The sequence below is a fragment of the Nycticebus coucang genome, chromosome 12, assembly GCF_027406575.1.
Source record: "Nycticebus coucang isolate mNycCou1 chromosome 12, mNycCou1.pri, whole genome shotgun sequence".
Lineage (NCBI taxonomy): Eukaryota > Metazoa > Chordata > Mammalia > Primates > Lorisidae > Nycticebus > Nycticebus coucang.
The window spans coordinates 20,426,354-20,438,998 of NC_069791.1; the positions used below are offsets into that span (position 1 = coordinate 20,426,354).

At 43.2% G+C, this 12,645-nt stretch overlaps 1 protein-coding gene across 1 annotated transcript in view; it reads right to left on the reverse strand.

The window, feature by feature from the left end:
• ANO6 (anoctamin 6) overlaps nucleotides 1-12,645 on the reverse strand; it is a 187,865-nt gene that overhangs the window by 27,929 nt on the left and 147,291 nt on the right. Inside the window, exons 10-11 of the mRNA XM_053556715.1 lie at nucleotides 11,530-11,590; nucleotides 2,060-2,202 (exon numbers count right to left, since the gene is read on the reverse strand). Of these exons, the coding sequence (XP_053412690.1) occupies nucleotides 2,060-2,202; nucleotides 11,530-11,590 (204 nt within the window). The remainder of the gene's footprint in view (nucleotides 1-2,059; nucleotides 2,203-11,529; nucleotides 11,591-12,645) is intronic.

Below are 12,645 nucleotides of genomic sequence, written 5' to 3' on the forward strand. Positions count from 1 at the left end.
ACCAAAACACATGCAATGTTCATTTTCGTAACAGTTTTGGAAGATGCGTGAGTAACAAACTGTTTATGTGCCATGATCTGAGCTCGGGAGTTTGGGTATCTGGTTAGTGCCATGCTGTAAAGCTACACTTCTGGGCTTCTCTTAGGTTTTAGAAATGACTGGACAAAATCGCAGGACAAAAAGTTTCACAGATGTCTACAAATAGTAGGTAGCCACTATGTGTTCTTTGGTTGAGCTTCATATATGAATTTGGTATAACAAATTTTTAAGAGTTTTCATTTTATAGTTAAGAATATATTTAAATTCTTAAGAGAAGAAACCAATGCTTCTCATGATTTACCTGGATTATAAAAGCAGCCTAATAATAGCTTCAAATACTTATGCATTATTTACTCTGTGTCAGATACTATTCAAAATAGTTCTTTTTTTTTTATTAAATCATAGCTGTGTACATTGATATGATCATGGGGCATCATTCACTAGCTTCACAGACCATTTACCAAGTTTCACATATACCCTTGTAAGATGCACTGCTGGTCCCACTTAATCCTTACTACAATCACAGAGAAGCAGCTGTATTATTCCCATTTTATAGATGAGGAAAGTAAGGCACAGAACTTCAATAATTTGTCCAAGATCACCCAATTGGTAAGGTGCTGTGTTTGGACTAGAATTCTATGAGTCTCATTCCTAAGACTTCATGCTGAAGACCATAGGCCTCTCTGCATCAATGAAAGACAGAACATGGATAGCAACCAAAGTGAAGTGAAGAAGAAGGATAAGGAAAAATGAACCTTCACTGGCAATTTTTTAGCAATTTTTTACCAACTTTCAGTGGAAACTTATTAGTTAGCAATTTTAGATATAAAATCGGCAGGTTAAATGACCCAATTGTCTTTTCTTCGCTATTTTTCCTGCATTGCCGATAACGTCAGCTTTTATTTTTTTAGTGCTCAAAAGACTTTATGAACATTTACTTTTGTTTAAATTTCAGCATCCATTTCTGAATATATAACAACACATGCTTTTAACAACACATTTGACCCTGTCTTCTCTAATAAATAGCAGCAACTATTCATAATGGGCTGGTTACATTGCAAAAGACAAATGTCACCTTCTACTGATTATTGAACCTCACTTCTCTCCATTTTTAAAAGGAGGAGGTGCAACTGCTCCTTCCAGTCCCATTTAGTGCCAACATTGTGTAAATCTGTGATTCAATTTATAAAATCTATACTTGGGGACATTTTCAGATGCTCTTGGTAAAAGCGTTTTCTTTCTAAGAGCTATTCATATTCAGAAACTACTGTTCTTATCCCGATGACTACAAGTACAATCACCTCTGAGTTTTCCGTGTTGATGGAAAGAAGCTATAACGCTGATGATTCAAAAATCATCTTTCAAGGGCTCTGGAATATTTACAGAGATACATAGTTTAATATTTTATTTTTGCCGCAGTAGTGGCAGCAGCAAATCTAGTTTTCTGATGACATAAAATGCCTAGCATGGTGCCTGAACACAGTTAAGACTTTAATATATTAGAGCCCCTTCCTCATCTGTCCTTTTTCTAACTTCAGGGTAACAGACACATTTTTTTGTGCACATCCCAACCAGAAGGTGGAGCAGTGACCAAGACTTAGTGCAAGATCCAGGGGCAGCTAGTCTAGGATGAATAGGAGGCTCTAACAATGAAGGAGGATGTGAAAAATTGAGAATCAACTATAAAAACCAATGCATCTCTCCTCATACAGCTGTATCATGGTCTAATTTTTTTTTTCTGACTTTTAGTATTACTATGAAGGAAGGGGCCACCTTGGTCTCCTAAGTCCACTCTTCCAAGCAGTGCTTTTTTACCTTGGCCGTACACTACAATACTCAGAGGAGCTTTAAAAAATTCCTGTGCTCAGAACACACCCCGGGCTGCCATGCACCATCAGAGAATGTACTCAGGGGACCCAGGCATCGATACCTTTACGTTCCCCGGGTGATTCCACTGTACAGCCAAAGAGGACGCCTGCAGTAAAGAGACAGACTTACATCTCAGCGGCATCTTCCCTACCTGCGTAATCTCATTTATCACCACGTGAGTACACCGTGCTTCATATTCCGGCCGGGCTTGTTCTTCCTGCTGCAACTCAACAGTGTCCCATTCATACTCAAGTTCTGCCTGGCGCCGTTTCCAAAACTCCAAAAACAAAGTAACTAACAAAGGGAGAGACACAACAGCATTATGTGGGGCTTCAATGATAACTGATGTTGCAGAAGTCAGTGCCAAATAAAATTAATTGTCCATAACACTCTCATATACGGTAAATAAAATCAAAGTTATAGCTGACAATATTTAAAAGAGAAAAATGGTTTTCAAAGAAAACTCTTGAAAATTTGAATGACTTATGAAACAAACGATAGCTCATCGGAAAAGCAATAGCGGGCCCGTCGGAGGGTGTGTCTGTCTGATGCTGAAGCGTCTGCTCCAGCACTTTACAGCCAACTGAAAACCCCAGTGAGTATCATAATTCCAAAGGGGCTCACGGTCCCTCCTTCTGTCTGCTCTCCCCTCTCTCCCTCCCTCCTGCCTTTCCTTCCTCAGGGCCTGGGTACGGAGGGAAAACACTTTAGAACTCCTCAAATAAAGGAACATTCTTTTGTACAGAAAAATATTTTTCTCACTCTTGGGTAAAGTATGAATGAAATAATTTTTGGAATCATTGTCTTTTAGAATGTATAACTTCAAATACTAAACGAAAACATTAAATGTTAACTGAAAAGTGCAGTTCGAGGGTAAATCCCCCTACAGCCTTCTTCCAATCAAACTGTTCCCCCTAAGCCCTTCTGACATGGAAATTCTGGATCACCACTGATCTAGCTACAAATACTTTTTGATTGTTTACTATGGGCTGACGGTAAGGAGAAACAAGACACAGCCCCTGCTTCCAGGGGCTCTAAATACATGGGAATGACACTGTACCCACAGCGTAGGTATGACAGCCCATGTAGAGGGCTATGATGAAGGTACGCCCAGGATGCTCTGGGCACAGCCTATCTGACCGGATGTTTCAGGGAAGCCTCCCCAGGGGACAGGACCACTGTGATGACTCTTGAGATGACTCAGAGCTTTGAAGGTGGTGGCAGGCAGAATGTTAAGGCTGTGACTCCCAGGGAGCTGCACAAAGGCAAGGTGGCTACAGGGCCAGAGACTTCATAAAATTGCAGATAGTCTGGTAGTGAGCAGGGGTGTGATGAAGAGGGAGGGGCAGTTGGGAGAGAGCCCCAGGGGCACGTCCCAAAGGGCTCTGTGTGCCTTGAGAGGGGGTCAGAGCTCGGCCTACACGCGGAGGAGACACTGCCGGTGTCTGGAGTGAGACTAGAGCAGGCACAGGCAGAGGCGGCACGCTTGGAGGAGGTCGCCTGCTCGGAGGCGGCTGTGACAGAAGGGGCAGGGACAGGCGAGGGCGCCAGCCAGGTTTCTGGCCTGGGTGACAAATATCCTAAATTCTAGCGCCATTCCCTGAAGTAAGAAGTGTCGTGAGAGGGGGAAGATGACTGGTTTGGTGGTGGTTAGGTGCACCTGAGCTACTCCCGGAGCAATGCCCCGGAGGCAGGTTAAAGTACCGAATTCAGGAAGCAGCTCGGGGCTGCAATCCGGGCTATGAGGGGATGAGAACACTAAATGAGGTTTAAAGTGGTCGTTCACAAGAAGCACCATGGAGCCTTCAAAAATACTGAGCCAGGGCACCAGCCCTGAGATTCTGCTGTAGTTGGTAATTCCTCTTTTAAAGCTCTAATGAACAGTCAGAGTGGAGAGTCACTGAATCAGTGGAGTAGGGAGGGAAGAGAGTCGGGATGGGGTCCCAGGGACCCAGCAGCAGGCAGCCTGAGGTGCAGAAGGAAACCTTGGGGTGCAGCTGTGAGGAGCATGAACTTGATGCCCCCAACAGTGAAGAGAACCAAAAAGTTTAAAAGCATCGCTTCCCAGCGATGTTTGTTTTATTTATTTTTATGAGACAGAGTCTCACTCTGCTGCCCTCAGTAGAGTGCGATAGGATCACAGCTCACAGCAACCTCAAACTCTTGGGCTCAAGCGATGCTCTTGCCTCAGCCTCCTGAGTAGCTGGGACTACAGGCGCCCGCCACAATGCCCCTCTATTTTTGGAGACGAAGTCTCACTCTGGCTCAGGCTCAGAGAATCACCTGCCTGAGCAAGAGTGAAACCCTGTCTCTACTAAAAATAGAAAAACTGACGCCCGGCTATTTTTAGAGATGGGGTCTCAGTCTTGCTCAGCCTGGTCTTGAATTTGTAAGCTCAGGCAATTCACCCACCTCAGCCTCCCAGAGTGCTGGGATTAGAGGCATGAGCTGCTGCACCTGGCCAGCAGTGTTACTCTGAATACCACTTGTTAAGGTAGAAATAACTTGCTACAGGAATCAGGTTCAAACTGTTGAGTGTTTAGTGTGGAGAGCAATGGTTCTACTACAGAAGTTCTCAATCTGTGGGTTGCGACCCACAGGAACTGTATTAAAGGGCCACGGCATTAGGAAGGTTGAGAACCACTGCCCTACTACAAAGCACCTGGCCATTGCCCATGGGGAAATGAATCTGCCTCTGTCGATGGGATAGGAATCTAGAGGGCGTCAGGTAACCACGCTGTGACTAGGTGGTCTTGTTGGCACTGGGACCACGCTGGCTTCATGTGGCAGATATTCCCCAGAGACCCCTACAGGGGCTGGGGGCAGGAATGAGCCCCCAAGAGCCAACCCACAGAATCTGTGCCACCCACTTACTAAAGCACCTTGGGCTCTGCCTCCCCTGATAAACCCCCAATAGAGCCATGGAACCGAGGACCCTACTTCTGAACTCACCAGAGAATTCTACCGTGAGATGGCACGCGCTGTGAGAAAGGGCACACTTGATCCCTGTGGGCAGCCCTCTTCTGCCCTTGAGAAGATGCAGCACTCAAGCATCCTGGCCCACCTCTGCTTCTAGGTTTACTGTCATCTCCACAAGGGCCAGGATTTAGTTGTATTTACAGTTGAAGCACCAGCACAGTTAGGCGCTTAATGGATAAATGCACTGAGTAAAAGAGCTGAAGGAAACCACGCCAGGAAGCGGAGGACCCCCACCACCGGGGGACGCTCCCACTCAGAGGTCCCAGCTGGCTCCCACCGCTGCCGTCCCCACATGACCATCATGCTCCACCACATTCTGCTACACCGTCTACTTGGGCCCTCAGCACAGGCACGGTGCGTTTCACTGCACTTTGCAGATACTGAGTTCTTTACAGATTGAAGATCAGTGTCGAGCAAGTCTACTGGAGCCAATTCTCCAACATCAAGTGCTCACTTCATGTCTCTGCATCACATTTTGGGAATTCTCACAACATTTTAACTTTTTCATTTTTGATTATATTTGTCACAGTGATCTGTGATGTTCTACTGTAATTCCTCCGGGGCACCAACGTGCCCATAAAAGGCAGTGAACTTAATTGATAAATGTTTTATGTGTTTCAAATGCTCCACTGACCAGCCATTTCCCTATATTTCTCCCTCTCCCTGGGCCTTCCTATTCTCTTAGACACAATAATACTGGAATTAGGCCAAGTAATCATCCTACAGTGGCCTCAATGTGTTCAAGTGAAAGGAAGAATTACATGTCTCTCACTTTTTAAATCAAAATTTGAATGTTAAGTTTAGTAAGGAAGATGTGTTGAAAGCTAGGCCTTCTGCACCAAATGGCCTAGACATGAATGCAAAGGAAAAATTCTTGACGGAAATTAAAAATGCTATTCCAGTGAACACATGAATGATAAGGAAAACAGCCTTATAACTGATACAAAGAAAGTTTTGGTGGTCTGGATGGAACATTTAACCAGCTACAACATCTATTGAGCCAAAGTGTAAGCCAGAGCAAGACTCTAACTCTCTTCAATTCTACGAAGGCTGCGATAAGTGAGTAAGCTGCAGAAAACTAAAGCTAGCAGAGATTGACTCATGAGGCTTAAGGAAAGAAGCCAGCCCTATACTATAAAAGTGCAAGGTGAAGTAGCAAGTACTGACAGAGAAATTGTACAAGTTATCCAGAAGATCTAGCTCAGAAGATGGCTATACTGGACAATAGATTTTCAGCCTTCTGATGAAAAAAGATGCCTCGTAGGACTTTCATAGTTAGAGAGGAGAAGTCAATGCTTGGCTTCAAAGCTTCAAAGCATGGGCTGAGTCTCTTGTTAGGGGCTAATGCAGCTGGTGACATTATGCTGCAGCCAATGCTTATTTGCAATTCTGAAAATCCCAAGGCCCCTAAGAATTATGCTAAATCGACTCCACCTGTGCTCTATAAAAGGCCAACGAAGCCTGGATGACAGCACATTGCTTACAAGATGGTTTACTGCTGAGATGCACTGCTTGGGAGATTCCTTTCAAAATATTACTGTTCATTGTCAATGCACCCAATGCACCCAAGAGCTCTGATGGAGATATACAAGGAGATGATTTTATTTTTTTTCATGCTGCCAATAGAACATCCATTCTAGCTCATGGATCAAGGAGTTATTTCAATTTTCAAGACTTAAATAATAAGAAATACATTTTGTAAGGCTATAGCTGCTAGAGATAGTGAGTCCTCTGATGGAGCTCAATAAAGTAAATTGAAACCTTCTGGAAAGAATCTGTCATTCTATAACAGATGCCATTAAGAACATTTGTGCTTCATGGGAGGTCAAAATATCAACATTAACAGGACTCTGGAAGAAAGCTGATTCCGACCCTCATAAATGATTCTGAGGGATTCAAGACCTCCACTGAGGAGGTTAACTGCGGATGTGGTGCAGGGCTATTCCCAGGGAACTAGGAGTGGATTCTGAAGGCGAGACTGAGCTGCTTGCACTCTGGTGATCAAACATGGAAGGATGAGGAGCTGCTTCATCTGGAGCAGTGGTTTCCTGAGATGGAATCTACTCCTAGTGAGGATGCTGTGAACACCATTGAAATAACAGAGGATTCAGAATATTACATAAAGTTAGTTGACAAAGCAGTGGCAGGGTTTGAGAGGACTGACTCCAATTTTGATCTCAGTTCTACTTATCTCAGCCTGGGTAAAATGCCATCAAACAGCATCACAGGGATAGAGGAATCTTTCATGAAAGGAAATAGTCATTGCTGTCTTATTTTAGGGAAGTGCCACAGCCGCCCCAGCCTTCAGCCCTGAACAGTCAGCAGCCATCAACATCAAGGCAAGATCCTCCACCAGCAGAAAGACTGAAGATTTGCTGACGCACAGATGATCATTAGCATCATTAGCAATACAGTATATTTTAAATAAGGTATGTGAATTTTTTTAGACACAATGTTAACTGCACACTTACTAGACTATAGTGGAAATATAACTTTGATATCCACCGAGAAACCAAAACATTCATGGGACTCACTTTATTATGGTGATCTGGAGTCGAACTCACAACGTCTCCAAGGTATTCCTGTACTCGGCAAGAGCCTTGATAACCCAAGAGGGAGCACACACCATGGAGAATCTGACTGAGGTTAGAGTCAGCCCTAGTATTGTCCCTGCAGAGAGGAACCCAGGGTGGACTCCCCTCCCTCACAGACTTCAGACTCTTCCAATGTAAATATTTTGGAAAGGAAACTGTGATTAAGGACTTTAAAATCTGATTGCATTTCGGCACCTATTGTCATAACTGAAATGAATCAGTACTTATCTCCTAAGCTTGTTAAAGTTAGGCTAGCACTCTGTACAGAAGGAAGGGTCTGTACTTATGCTATATGAAGTAGAACCAAATTTTTTGGAGCACTAAAAATAGTAGTGCAATTATGATCAAAATAAATACTTCTGCATCTTTCTAAAAGCTTGCTACAACTTTACTAATATGTGCTGCACTTTGTCAATGATCTAAAGGCTGATACCAAATTATTTGCAAAGCTCTTATTCTATGCTTGTTACTTTCTGCAGGTGGAGCCTCAGGAAATTTGCTTAATCTCCCTGAATGTCATTTGCCTCACCTTTAAAACTGGATAGGACAGCAGTTCATTTACTCAGGATGTATTTCTAGCAACGGAATCAACAGGTACTCATGAAAATAAACTTAACTTTTCTCACAAAGGGCAACATAAACAATTATAATTAATGCCGTAAGTGTAGAACAGTAGATACCCACTACTCTCCTCCCTGAACTTCAACATAAGGGGTAAAAGGCTTCTGTTTATCCAGTCCTGAACTTTAGGAAGGCAGTCTGCCTAGGAAGTGAAAGGATTTGCAGTGTAAGCCGGAGATGGCCCCGTGGAGAACGAGTTGGGAGCAAATCCTACATTTGGGAGCTATAGGAATGGGCAGGAGTTGTAGCTCCTTGTTTCACATAGCCAGAGACTCTGTGGGGTCTGCAGAAGGCACTGGCCACCTCGTACCATCACCCACTGTTATGCGGTATTTCTGGGCCATGTTACTGCTCACTCACAAGGCTGTGTGCTGCTGACTGGGGCAATAGGGCCTGGAGTGACCGTGTATGATCACAGAAAGGAATTCCTGTTCTGTAGTTTTTGCTCTCTCTCCCTGCAAGAAGACAACTGAGAGATCACCAATGGGGACCCCTGTGCTTCTGCTTTCTGGCAAACCACACACCATCGGGCTCTAGTTGCTTAGACACCATTGAAACTCTCACGTCAATATTTGAGAGAAAAGGGAAGGTTGCCTGGGACTTGGGATCAGTAACGGCTTCTCCTCTGAATCATATTACTACATGTAAAGAAAGTACGCGGCAGAGGAAGGAGGCGCCCGCTTACAAAGGAAGGGGTTCAGAGCAGTAAGGCATAGGTGGTGCTGTATCTTGCAATGTCTGAGGACAAGAGACACTCTCATAAATGGGAGTGTTCTGCTATGAGTCTGCTGTTGAAGATTTGGGATGTTTTAACAGGCCTTGACACCATTCAGACTTCTTTACTCACAAAGGTAGATAAAATAGATTAGCTTTCTTAGTCTTGCAACTTCCTAACTCAAAGCTGTAAGGTTAAAACCTGTTATTTCTCAGATTCTCTTGCAGCTAGGGTTCCAGAAGTGATTTTTTAAAAATGCCCATCAGATACATCTGTGTGTCCTTAGGTGAGAAACTGGGGTGAACAGAGGCAAGGGTGGTGGTACCAGGAGCTGCATGATTTTGCTGGTAGAGACCCAGCGGGGGCAGCTCAGGTCTAGAAGCAACATGCCACAGCTGTGTCCTGACCCCCTCAGTGCAGCTGGGCAGGCTTCCGGAACCTCTCAGCCCTCCTGAGCGAGCCAGAGGACTGGCATTTTCATGGAAGTCACTAGGGCCTGTTTAGAACACAGCCCTCAGAGGTAAAAATGAAAAACTGCAGTCATGAAGGTAGTTAAGATAGAACGAGAGGGGCAGCACCTGTGGCTCAAAGGAGTAGGGCGCTGGCCCCACATACCGGAGGTGGTGGGTTCAAACCCAGCCCCGGCCAAAAAAGAAAGAATGAGGGTAGGAAGCCTCAGAACTGTAAACCACACACGGGTCAGTGTGAATGGCTGGGCCCTGGCCTAAAAACGTAGATATTTTTCAGACAAGTACATGATTTGTATTATATTCATTATAAAAGGTTTTCTGCTCTCAACTTATAATTTCTAGAGAGCAGAAAAATGCTCTAAGCGCCATATCCATCAGGGCACAAAAGAGATGCTGCAGGCATATGATGGTGGTGGCTTCCCACGAGCCTTCTCTCCTTCAACAGTTCTGCAATTTCCTACTTTCTGTAACTTGGTTCCCAGCAGTAGTCCTCATAAGGCAGACGTAACAAAGAAAGCAACGTAAAGCACTTACAGTAACACGTTTCTCATACACACGCATTCTTAAAGACACACATACGATACCACAGCGGTAATGGGATGTATTCTCCACCCTAAAACCAGATGAAATAAAATCAGCAGCCAAGGGATATGTCAGTTCTGTAAACACAGTGTTACGATCAGAGAAAGGCAGGTTAGTTAGGAAATTTGAAGTCTGTCTTTCCACTGTCGAAAATTATTTCAAATATCATCTTTAATTGGAGCTATCAGTATCCCTTCATATACCCAGTTCAAGATATGTCTTAGAATTTTACAGATTATGGCCGTGCTGCGAGTACAGTCAAGACAATAGTTAAAAACACTGATCCATGTGTTCAGCACCTAAGCTTTTACCGGAAAAAAAAGATGTATTTTAAAATGGAAGAATACAAAGGATCTCAGTACATACATATCATCTTTATTCCCCTATGTGTCAGGTATTAGCCCAAATTTGGTATCCAGCCAAAGTGTGCTCCATGTCTGAATGCCAGTGTAATTTATCGGAAAGCCCGGCCACCTTGCAGTGCACTTGGCAATTAATATCTCTAAAAACTGTAGAAAATAATTGGACTGTCTGTTCTGTGATCCATGTGGTGACCCACAGGCACAAGCACCACCAAAGAAGAGGAGTGCAAAGGACCCCTAAGTAACTTTCTGTTGAGAGTCACATGCGTTGCTGTGCTGTCCTCTCAAGAACAAGAGGCTGGATTCAGTTTCTTCCCCCACCTTCTTATTGTCTGAACTCTACTGTTCCCCAGACTTAACACAATGAAATTGGAAATATACTTATTTTAGAAAATGAAAATTTGTTCTTCGGTGTTAGAACATTTACATCGATTAAACATTTACAAGTTTGTATTTAAAGAAAGTGATAATTGCTTCATTTACAACAATGATGCTATACAAAAATATAGTGTTAAAGCTCCTATGCAGGAGTTATACCTGCTCCATTTAGTAAACAGAATTTGTTATAAGAGTAGCAGGTACTTATTAAATATTCACTCACCCATAATCATCAGGTTGTTGCTTCCTCCCCTCCCATACCCCCATTGAAGTTAGGTTGGGTTACAGCAGTGGGGATTGTTGCACTGGCTTCCAGTGAATCATGCTTCCTGAATCCAAGCTATTGGGCAGTACTCCCATCTGTCCACACTGATGCTGGCTTGGCCACATGACTTACTTTAGCTGATGGGACATCAGTGAACTTGATGCAACCATAGGTTTAAAAAATGTCTCCACATTGGAGCGTGCCTTCTCTTGCTTCTCTTTGGAACCCTGAAGCCAGAATCCTGGTCTAGCTGGGAGGATGAGCAGCTGTGAGGAGCAGCTGAGTCCCACAGGCTCTAACTGCTAGGCTTCTAACTGCCTGACCAGCTCCCCCAGGGGCCTGCCAGCTCGCTTCCAAGATCAGTGAGCCAGTCCCTGGAGGACTGGCTTATTCTCTGACCCAGAGAATAAGGAATAAATAGGAGAAATCATGTTTGTTGTTTGAAACCATTATACACACATACTTGGAAGTTTTCATATTACCTAGTTAGCTAATAACAGCTGACTAATACAATGCCCTCACAGTTATGAGTGGAGTTCTAAGGCAGCTGAAGCTTGGGCAATCCAAGGCCCTAAATGTGGGTTACTTTGATATCCTACAATAAAACTGTATAATACTATTAAATCGAGTGCATGAAAAAGTAAAAGGAACTTACCCCATACTCCCATAAACACTGCAAAGACCAGGGTTCCAAAACTGTCAAAGATGCACAATTTCTGGAACACATAATAAACACACAACTGAATCACGTTCTCCCCTTATTCAAATTCGGTAAACAGGAAATGCTTTGTATATTCTACAGCCTGAAATTCTTTTTAAAGCGGACACCTTGTCTAACAATCACCATATCTACTATATATTCACAGGTGAAATTTCTCATTCTTTTAAAAGCAAATAGCCTTTGCCACATTAACCACGGGGCATTTTCCAGTGGAACTTTCCATATGGGGATAAAGAGGTAGGTGTAGCTGCTAAGATTCCACTCAGTTTAAAGCCTCTATAAAGAATGAATAACAGCCTCTTTTTATGAGCTGTCATAGTGAATTGGTGGAAGTAGGATGGCTCTAAAAACACAAGGACCTCAAGGCAACTTCTAGACATCTTATCATCAATCCCCCAGGTGAGACGGTACATTCCATAATTCCTGCTTTTCCTGTTAAAAGAAGTACAAAGCAAAAAAAAAAAAAAAAAAAAAGAAAGAAAGAAAGAAAGAAAGAAAAAAGTACAAAACTAAGACTCTAGGACAACCCTGTGTCCTGAAATGCAATGGTGGCTTTTCTACTGTCACAGACAGATGTTTCCTTTGGAATAAAGGCTATGCAGGTGCTTTTGCTAATATTATAATGAGTACAGTGATCATGAATGATAAATAACATATCTGGCCAAAGAAGTGTCTATTCTGCAAAGTTTTTATCTCTTTGCTAGCATGTAAGTGAGCTATTGCTCTCAATGATTTCCTGGAAGATCTTTCAATTACTTACTAATTTCTTTGTTAGTGAGCATTTTTACATCTCCCAAAAAAAAAAAAAAAGATTTATGATGGTAAGGGAAAAAGTGGCGAGCACAGTGCATTTACTTTATGATAAGTCATATGAACAGTAAAGACGACAAGACGGGGTAGAGAAAGAAACTGGCGAGAAAAGCAAACGACATGCTGGAGAAAATGCAAAGCGACTTCTGGATGGTCTCGTCAAGGGATTTTTCAGTAAACGGAGTAGAACCAAATATTCATTTTTACCAAAATGAAATGTACACAAGGAGATATTTGAAA